The sequence below is a fragment of the Pteronotus mesoamericanus genome, unplaced genomic scaffold (assembly GCF_021234165.1).
Source record: "Pteronotus mesoamericanus isolate MK-2021 breed Mesoamerican mustached bat unplaced genomic scaffold, CSHL_Meso_final contig_221, whole genome shotgun sequence".
NCBI classification, from domain to species: Eukaryota; Metazoa; Chordata; class Mammalia; order Chiroptera; family Mormoopidae; genus Pteronotus; species Pteronotus mesoamericanus.
The window spans coordinates 4,887,177-4,897,305 of NW_026555092.1; the positions used below are offsets into that span (position 1 = coordinate 4,887,177).

The 10,129-nt window shown below is 53.4% G+C and overlaps 1 protein-coding gene across 1 annotated transcript in view; it reads left to right on the plus strand.

Annotated features, from left to right (window-relative positions):
* Window positions 1-6,652, plus strand: part of MAN1C1 (mannosidase alpha class 1C member 1) — a 127,842-nt gene extending 121,190 nt beyond the window's left edge. The window contains exons 9-12 of the mRNA XM_054571757.1: window positions 1,127-1,346; window positions 3,778-3,950; window positions 5,164-5,279; window positions 6,217-6,652. Coding sequence (XP_054427732.1) covers window positions 1,127-1,346; window positions 3,778-3,950; window positions 5,164-5,279; window positions 6,217-6,343 — 636 coding nt within the window. The 3' untranslated portion in view covers window positions 6,344-6,652. The remainder of the gene's footprint in view (window positions 1-1,126; window positions 1,347-3,777; window positions 3,951-5,163; window positions 5,280-6,216) is intronic.
* The last annotated feature ends 3,477 nt before the right edge of the window (window positions 6,653-10,129 follow it).

Here is a 10,129-nt window from a genome sequence, read left to right on the forward strand (position 1 = left end):
CCCACCCAAAGTCACGCAGCTTGAAACCAGTGGAGATGGGGTTTCAGCCCAATGTGTCTGCACCTGAGCGCCATGTCTGTGGTGTCAGGTTAAGCCTCAGGCTGCAGGTCAGGGAGTCTCGGAGAGCCCGCTGGACTTCACCTGGAGGCACTGGGAAACCACGGAAGGATGTTAAACAGGCACGAGGCACAGTCAGATTGTTGTCTGCAGAGTGCAGAGGCCCCTGGGAGGACAGCGCGGAGGGGCGAGACCTGCGCTGGACCAGGACCCGCAGGCGGGTCCACCGAGCCCAGCCTGTCAGCTATGTGGGCAGCTGCCGCCATCCCCCTCCCCCCATTTCCAGGGCAACCAGGACCACCAGCAGGCAGTGGCAGGCACGACGGCCTAACGCCTATACCCCCAACTTCTGGCAGTCTTCACCCACAGCGTCACCCCACACGGGAGCAGAGGAGGGCTCTCAAAGCCCATTGCCACCAAAAGGAGCAGCCATCGGGTAGTGAACGAAGTGGTGCTTGGGCATCTGGGGGCCCTTGTCCTCATCCTGGTACAGCTGGCTGACCTGGGACAAGCCCCTTGACGTCTGTCTGTAGAGAGTACTGCAGCCCATGTACCCGGCTTGTCATGGGCATTAAATGAGAAAGTGTGTGACAAGGGCCCATAGAAAGCAGCTCTTCATTTTCTATGGGTCCTTTTTGAGAATCTCGTCCCATGAAAATGCAGACACACAAAAGTAGCTTGTACAATTTTAGGGGCGTCCATGGGCCAATGGGGCTTCAGGCTACAATTCCCTAACAAAGAATATAATGGAGGAGGAGGATTTTTAAAGATTTTTTTCAAATTTTTTGTCTGTAGGAGATTTAAAAGTCTGTGTAAGAGATTTGCCCTGGGGAGCTACCTTAAGCCCCCAGCCGGCACCAGGGCCCAGCTGGGCGAGAGACTGAACCCCTGACCGGCCCCGTCCAGGCCGGCCGCCGGCTGAGGTCAGCCGGCCTCCTTTGCCCGGGATGGAGGGCTCGGCAGAGCTGCGTTGGCTACTGTCTCCAAAGTATTCATTTTCTGTCCTCTCCCCTCCCTTCTCTGTACCTCCCATACCCCCTCTCCCTGCCAATTCCCACCTTGCTCCCAGGCACTAGAGACCCACTTGCTGAATGTGTCTCCCGGGGGGCTGACCTACTTTGCTGAGTGGCGTGGGGGGATTCTGGACCACAAGATGGGGCACCTGGCCTGTTTCTCCGGGGGCATGATCGCCCTCGGCGCTGAGGACGCCGAGGAGGAAAAGAGGGCCCACTACCGAGAGCTCGCAGCCCAGATCACTAAGACGTGCCACGAGTCGTATGACCGCTCAGGTAACCCTGCAAGGGGATGGGGCGGCAGGAAAGACTGAGGCTAGATACCAGGAAGAACTGGAAAGTCCACAGAGTGGCAGTGAGTGAAGGGAACACATGGTCTTAGGGAAGTCTCACCTTCTGCAGTTATGCAGAATTTGAACAAAGGATGTGCTATCTATGCGGTGATATTGAACACTAACTTGAAGGGAAAATTGGGATGAGGTACTAAGCCCTTTGTGTGTGCCAGGTGTTTGTCCAGCACTTGACATACATTGTCACTGAACCTGACAACCCAGATGAGGAAGCTGAGGCTCAGAGACGAGTTGGCCGAGGTCCCATGTGTGGGGCGCAGAGAAGAGGGCCCTCCAGCCCCTGAGGCAGAAACACTGGCTTCCTGGGCCGAGCAGACTTTTTCTCCCTGACTCCCTACCCCCAAACGTGCCTCTGCTTTTCCTCCCCAGAGCCCCTCCATTTGCCCGCTTTGATCCAAGACCACCAGGAAGCCTGAGAGCTTCTTGACCATCCGCTCAGCACTCACGCGGAATTGTCAAAAGCTAGAGTCAGAAGTCATGTTAGAGAACAGGAACCCAAATCCTCATTTTGCACATGGGGAAACTGAGTCAGTCCGGAGCCAAAGTTGCACCGCTGAGTGGCTAAGCTGGGGCCCGGCTCCTGGTCTTCTGATGCTCAGCTCCACCCCGAGAGCTGCCTCTGAACAGCAGCCCTCAGAACAATCCCTGCCCCCCAAAGGCCCAGGAGGTGCCCATTACTCTGAGTTTAATCCCAGTTTTGGTTGGAGGAGAGGACCCAAGATTTGCAGTAAAAATTTCTGGTTCAAGTGCTACTCTGCCACTCACCATCTAGGTGGCCTCTGTTTATTCATCAGCTCAATGAGAACAATAACATAGGCCTCCAGGATCAGCACAGGGTCCCACAGAAAGCGCGTTGCCAGCCGCCTTCAGCCAACAGGACGAGAGGCGTTTGTCAGTGGTCCGCCAAATGCGTCTGTGACCGCTGCAGTTAATCCCGGTCTCCTGGGGCTGTACAGAAAGCCAGCAATTCACAATGGGTCCCTAAAACTGCTCTTCAATTCCCTTCAAAGAGCTCTCTCTGCTGGCACCATAAACAAATAGGAAATCTCAGGAATAATAAAAAGCTTGCTATTTGTCGGGAACAATCAGCCCAGACCGTAAAAGACAGTCCGCCTAATAGAGCACATTGTTCCAGCCAGCCCGGCTCGTCCATGGACGGCTGCAGTGGTCGCTCTTGCCCTCACCCCATTAGCAGCTTGGCAAGATGACTGTTCTCTGACAGCAAGAGTGGCTGCACCATTTGAGAGGATCAGAAGGGACCGGGTCTGGCTAATTCCTCCTCCAGGAAGCCCTCCCCAGAAGAGTAGGACATCCTGCAAAACCTGAGTCTTGAGGAAAAGCAACCCAGGGCCTCTCAGGTCCTGAACCCTAATAGGAGAAGGAAGAACTCACAATAGGACCAGGACTGAGCCCTCAGCCACCCTGGACAGGATGTGCCAGCAGAGAGTCCTCAGAAGGGAAAGGGGACCCCGCCCAGGGAAGGCACGAGAGGACGCGCGGGTCACATACCAGCTCAGCCACAGCCCCCGTGTGTTCCCCTGGACAAATTACTTAGCTTCTCTGACCCTCAGTTTCCACCTGCGCGGTAGAAGGATAATAACATCTCCCTTATCAAAACAACAACAACAAAAACGCACATTTCTTTAAGGATTGAAATAATGTATGTAAAGTTCCCAGTACAGTTTCCGAAACCACAAACGGTGGCTGTGGTGGTGGTTGTATAACTGCGGTCATCCAAAAAACAGGTCTGGCAGTAAATTGTCCAAAAACAAACACGACAACAGCAGCAAAACCCAGGCCTCCCCCGCCTTCCTCCTCAGTCAGCCCTCCGCCTGAGAAGGTGTGGTCTGAGCAGGCCCTCCCCTCACCGCCATGTCAACAGCCCCCCAAAGCGGCAGCTCCAGGGGGGTGATAAAAGGGTCCCCTGAGGTCTGTGGGGGAGCTCCACTGCACTTTAGCACATTAAAGGCTCTGATAAGCCCTGCAGGAGTTCCCTGTGTTTAACCCACTGTTCTCCAACTGTGTTTGAACCTGGAGCCCTGTCTTGGCTGAGCTCCGGTTAACATCTCGCAGCGCTAATGTCTCAAAATACACAGTTAGGAAACGCAGTCAAGGAAGTTCATTTGGATTCTCAGGTTCTAAAACTGCAAAATGTTTGAGGCCTCAAGGGTCTTGCTTTGGCCAGCCTGGGCCAAGAGGGGAACTGTATTTCTGGCAGGCTCAGCCTCCCCAGGCAGTCGAGGCAGGGCCCACCCGCCATCATCACCAGCCATTGCCCCCAGACCCACCCAGGGCCCCCGGATCCTGAGAAGCAGGGGGGCGGTCTGACCCAGGCCCTCCGGTTGGTCATTCTGCAGATACCAAACTGGGGCCCGAGGCCTTCTGGTTTAACTCCGGCAGAGAGGCGGTGTCCACGCAGCTGAGCGAGAGCTACTACATCCTGAGACCCGAGGTGGTGGAGAGCTACATGTACTTATGGCGGCAGACCCACAACCCTGTCTACAGGGAGTGGGGCTGGGAAGTGGTGACGGTGAGCGGGCCGGGCTGGGCAGGGGGTGGGGAGGCTTGAGCAGGTGGCAGGTGCCCCTGAGGAGTCCCAGCCAGGGTCCAGAACCCCCTAGCTCAGGCACTGCGAGGAAGGTCAAGCCAGGTTGACATCGGGCTAACGTTCAGAAGGCAAAGGGTCAAGGTTGTGGCTGTAGAGCCAGGAGCCCCCAGCCGGGCAGAATCAAGCCAGGAACTTGAGGGGAGCGTTCTGAGACCTGCAGTCTTGGGAGCCTGGCCCTGGTGCCAGCAAACTCAGAGGGGCCAAGGCAGGGCAGCAGCCAAAGGGGGCCCAGAGTGCATGTGGCCGCTGCTTTTGACCCTGAAGCCTGGACCAAATCGTGAGGTTTCTCCTCTCAAACAGGAACAGCTGCCAGGCCAGCAGCTCACGGACCTCCTCACCCCAGAGCCAGCCCAGCCCCAGGCAACCCCCAACCCTCTCCGGGATTGCTTGGGGCTGGGCTCTTAGCCCTCTAGTAGCCCCCTTGTTCCCAGCTACCTAGCGGGAATCTCATGCCCACTTTGGGGTAGGTGCGAAAGGCAGGTTTGGGAACTCCAGAAGGTTCCTTGACGTATGCTGAGCCTTCTCTGTCCTTCCCCCTACCTTCCCCAACGCCCTGATCTCAAGGGCATGTGCTCTCCAGAGTCGGGGGTGGGGGGGCACAGGGCCCGCTCAGGTTCATTGTTGTGGTTCACTGACCAGTCTCCTCTTCCCTGAGGCCTGGTTCTTGGCCACTGAAGGCCAAGCAGTTTGTGCTCCTGGGTCCCATCTGAAAACTCAGTGGGTTAAAAAAAAAAATGCATTGCTATAGAAAAGGCAGACAGCCGTAGCTCACCTCACTCTGCTCCAGGGACCACATCTCCATAGGGAGTCCCGATCCCAGCCCACACACATCGCCAGTAGCTTCCTCTGTCCCTCCCTGTGGGCAAGTCTGTCATCGGTCTATCCTCTGAGAAGCAAAGAGAAGATTCCGCTAAGCTCACACTAGGTGGAGAACTCAGGGTGCAGCCCACTGGGACCAAGCTCTCGGCCGCAGCCCCTCCAGCCTGGTGCTAAACCTTGAGCATAACTAGGCCTTAGGAGTCTCCAACCGAGGGGCCCAGGACCCACCTTTTGGTGAGCTCTGGCCTGCTGAGCAAGCATGAGTCTCGGGGGACCTCTCCTCTCCCCACGCCAAGGCTGCTTTCCTTTTGTTCAGGCCTTGGAGAAATACTGTCGGACAGAAGCCGGTTTCTCTGGCATCCAAGATGTGTACAGCAGCATCCCCAGCCACGACAACAAGCAGCAGACCTTCTTTCTAGCGGAGACCCTCAAGTGAGTTGGGGCTCGGTCAGCGTTCTTTCCAATGGACAGCGTGGCTTTTCTTAGGGAGGGCGGAGGGGTCAGCAGTTTGTCCCTCCACCAGAGTCAGGGTCTGCAGTCACAGGACGGGGGCCTAAGAGGGAAGGAGGGTTGGGATCCAGAGTGTGACACCTCTGGGGTGAGCCTTGGGCCAGGCTGGTTTCTCAGAGAGTGAGACTGGGTTGGACTCCACCCGCTGAAGTATTAGCTATGTGGTAAGTTCAGTTCTGTGACCTGTCTCCTCACGTCACTTAGATTCTATGAAATTATGCCCTCTTCTGTAAAATGAGAATGACGATGCCAGTGTCAATACTGGTCACTGCTGGTAACTGTCCCTCTGCAGCGTTGCTGTGCTGTTCCCTCATTTCCTTCCCATTCCCCTGAGCAGCCCCCTTCTGGATGAACAGGACCGGTCCTTCCCTTCCAGTAAACGCCCACATGGCTTGGGAAGCCGGGATCCTGGTGTCACCACTTCCTGTTCATTTTAGTGCCCCAACATCTCCTTTATAGAGTCTTCAGGTGGGCATGTAAAGGAGCAGCCCAAGAGTTTGGACTGGTGCAGTACTTGGGCACCCTGCAAAGAACGCAGAATCTAGGCCCTAAGGCGTCCTGGCAGGGGTCGCACACAGGGCCCGACAGGGAACGGGCCTGCCTGGAGCTGCTGGTGCAAGGGCTGGGGCAGAGCCAGGGTTAACCAGGCCTTTCTGCCCCAAAGCCCAGCGTTCTTCTCGGCGTCCACAGCATCTCCCCTGGGCCTAGCCTTCCAAGGGGACTTGGGGTCTCGGACTACCCTGCACCCATAGCCACAGGCCTGTTGCTGAGGCCCTGGAGATTTGTTCCTGGGGGTCCCTTGTTCCACATGGCACTGACAGGCTGCGCCTTGCTCCCGCCCCCCCACCTCGGGGCACAGGTATCTCTATCTTCTGTTCTCTGAAGACAACACACTCTCCCTGGAAGACTGGGTGTTCAACACGGAGGCCCACCCACTCCCCGTGAACCACTCGGACAGCGTCGGCGGGGCTGGGGACCAACTCTGACCCCCCCTCCCTGCCGCTCCCGAGGCACCACAGGGACTCCTCGCCTTTCCAGGTTTTGGGACTGTTCTCAAGAGGATTGGGAACATAGGCCCCGTTCCAGGCAGCTGTGCTGGACAAGCAACTTCTTTTCCTCTGTGAGGAGACAGGACTTGGAGACGCAGTGAAGTCACACCAGGCCCAGACATTCCTTTCTATGGACAATTTCTATGAAACCCACTCAGTTGCCATTCCAGGGCCAAGGGACTAGAGGTTTGCACATCGGCCCCATGTATTTGATTCACTTCCTTTCATTTTGGGGGTATTTTTGTTTTTGCTTGATTTTGCCTTTTCTCTACAGTTGTGTTATTATCACAGATTATAAATAGTTTTCAAAATCATGCTTTCAAAAACAATCACCTTGATAAACTAAACCTTAAAGTATTTGTACACATATAAAAACCTTGACCTTATTTTCTATATTTTAAATGCCTCTTGCCCAACATTCACTATATGTTCAACTATGTGTCATTTACCTTATAATTTGAGGAGTCCCCTTTGATTTGGGCCTAAGTGCTACGAATCACTAGTGCTATTTTCATTATTGTAATGGAGAAATCTGTAAACCTACAATAAAAGAATTTATTGAATAAGAAATATGATTGGGCTCATTGCACATCAGTGACTCCTGGGAAAACCATTGTAATGTTATCAGAATAATCAACCAGCAGTTGATTTAAGGCACAATTTAGTAAATGACTCCAACTTCTTTTACCTTTCCTTAAATAGTGCCTAATATATTCAGGAAGGGTGAGGCCAATCCTTTTAAAAGAGTTGGATATTTGTACTTATATCGAGGCTTGGAAGAGGCCCAGAGAGAGGCAGCAACTTACGTTGAGGTCACACAGCCAGTAAAGGCAGAGGTGAGCCCAGCCCCTGGGATTTGCTGACCACCCCGGTTCTGTGTTCATCTGTTCCCTCGTTCAGCAGACACTCGGTGAGTGCCTACAGGGCATCAGACACTGGGCTAGGTGCCAGAGACATGTGAGCGAGACAGTCATGTCCTGCCCTCAGGGAGCGTACAAGTCAAGGAGGGAGAAACAGACCATAAAGTAAACCAGCAGGTAAGTAACATGACTGCACATAACATGAAATGCTACAAAGGAGACCAACGGCCTGAAGTACTGCCAGCTAGACCTGTCTAAGAGGTCAAGGAGAACCTCGCCCTTCGACCAGGTAACCTTCAAGCTGAGACCCAGAATATAAGAAGGAGCAGTGAGACAAGCACGCCACCAATCCAGTCTCCCCTGTGGCCACCCCCTGCTTCCCTGTGAGGCCGCCTGAGCCGAGCCCAGTCCGCCCAGCAAGGAATCCAGGTCCCAAGAGCAAAGGGAGCACTTTTCCTCCTCTCGCCCCTCCCCCACTCTGCAGCGGGCCCACACAGCTTACTTCACAGGATAATTGTGAGTGAGCCCTTCCGCGGGCTTGGCCTCTTCCTTTTGGCTCTGTTATAAACTTGAGTAGCCCCTGGGGTGCTGGCGCCCTGGGCCAGGCGGCCTCACCGCTCTGCGCCCTCGTTCCCACACGTTCCTGTCAGAGTCAGAGGGACATCGCTGGTGCCCCTAGGGTGTGGGAAGTGCTTCTTTCTTGTTCTGAAGAGCAAGAACTCAGATGTTTCCGGCATGTTTCTTAAGCAGTAGTCAGAGCTATGGATGAACTCTCCCTGCAGCAGGAGTCCTGGATCTTGGTAAACAAGTCACTGCTGCCCAAATCCAGCACATTACTCACTCCCACTCCCGAGAGTACGGCTCTGGCGCCTCCCCGTGCCTATTAGAAAAGAAAGGAAAACAGCCCTGGCTGGTGTGGCTCCGTGGATAGAGCACCAGCCTGCAAACTAAAGGGCCGCAGGTTCGATTGCCAGTCAGGGCACCTGCCTGGGTGGTGGGCCAGGTCCCCAGTAGGGGATGCACAAGAGTCAACCACACATTGATGTTTCTCTCTTTCTCCCTGTCTTCCTCTCTGTGTAAAAATAAATAAATAAAATCTTAAAAAAGAAGAAGAAGAAGAAAGGAAAACAGAAACTCATTACACAAACATTGTAGAAAGGTTTGGAAATAAAGATAAACTTGAAGAAAAATCATTCACTGTCCAACCCTTCAGGATAAATATTGTGATATTTTCTTCTAGATCTTTCTCTATGAATACACAGAATTTATTTTTTGCAAATATGGTATTATACTATGCATCCTGTTTCATTATAATCTGCTTCTGCCCTGGACTATGTGTTATGAACATCTTCCCATGTCAACAAACGCGACACGTATCTCATTGCTCTTCCTGGTGCGTAGCATTCCATCGCATGCTGCATCGTGCTGTATGGGGCTAACCCCCTACTGCTGGGCATTTGGGTTTGTGTCAGTTGGGTTCTTAGCTACAAATAGAAACCAACTCTGTCTAAAGCAAAACTAATAATAATAATTTATTGAAATGCCTTGGGATGGCTCATGAAATCTCAAGGAAGTGAACAGCCAGACCTCAAGAAGGACTAGGACGGAAGAGTATTTGGCCAGGGATCCAGGCTGCAAGAACCAGGGGGCAGCCTCCTCAGGTACTACCACCAGGACAGGGGAGTCCACGTGTTTCCACATCCTGCTGTTTCCAGTCAAGGACACGAGTTTCCCAATTGGCCTTGTCATGACCAAGGGCGGGCGGGACATCGTGACTGGAGAAAAAAAATGAGGTTTGCTACCAAAATAACAGACCTGCCTGCTGGCTAGGCAAACACAGCAGGACTGTCTACAGGTTTTGCTTTGAGGTTTTTCAGTATCATAAAGACAGTTAGGGGAGTGCACTTGACCATTCCTCTTTCCCTCTTCTCCAACTCCTTAGAGTCAACTCCTGGAATATCTCCCTGCCGCAAAGTCACTTCAAAGTTCTCTGAAGCCCCAGGCTCCCCTGCTGGGCCCATGTCATTGTCCTCCTCTCCTCCCCAGCATCTTGTCTTCTGCTTGTTATCGCTGGGAGCAAGTTGTAAAAATGAATATTTTAAAATTCATCTTCCAGTAGGGCCCTTCGCAGATGAAGAAGTATCATTCTTTAGGCAACTTAACTCCAATCCAGGGATAAAAATAAGTAAGACCCAAGGTAGGCTGAGAGGAGAGAGGGATTCCAGGATGAGTCATCCTCAGTGAAGCAGCACCCAAGGCCAGGCAGCAGGCCTGGAGCAGACCCCTCCTTCCCAGCTGGGGTCGGCATGCTGCTGGGCTCATTTAGGCCTCATCTGTGTCCTCGCTGTGGACAGAACCGCCTTTAGCACCTGTTTTCTTCACAGAACAGCTTAATGCTGGTTCCTTCCCAGAAAGCTTTGCTAGCACCTGGCTCCAGGCACTGAGGCCTGCAGAGCATCCACCCCTGGAAAGAGGGAGACGCAGTCCTTTTCCAGATGTCTCCCTTTAAATGACTATGTGTTTGTTCAGACTGACTTCACGCTGGGTCTTTGGCAAGCTACAAAGTTCAAATGCCAAATGCATTGGAAAGAAAAGCAAAAACAGAAAATCTGATTTAAAGGTAGCCTCCCCGCGTTCTAAAATGTGATTCTCGGTTCTGTTGCCTTTGCTTTGGGGAGGTGACCATCTGTAGTTGAGAAGGTGCTGCAGATGGGACATGGGCCCACCCCCCACCCACCCCAGCTCACCCCCGGAGGTCTGTCCTTGAAAATATGTTCATTGATCATGTGACCTGAGATGCTCAGACCCCAGTGACTAATGCTTAATCATGCACTGCTGCGGGGAGAGGGGTGCTGACACTTCT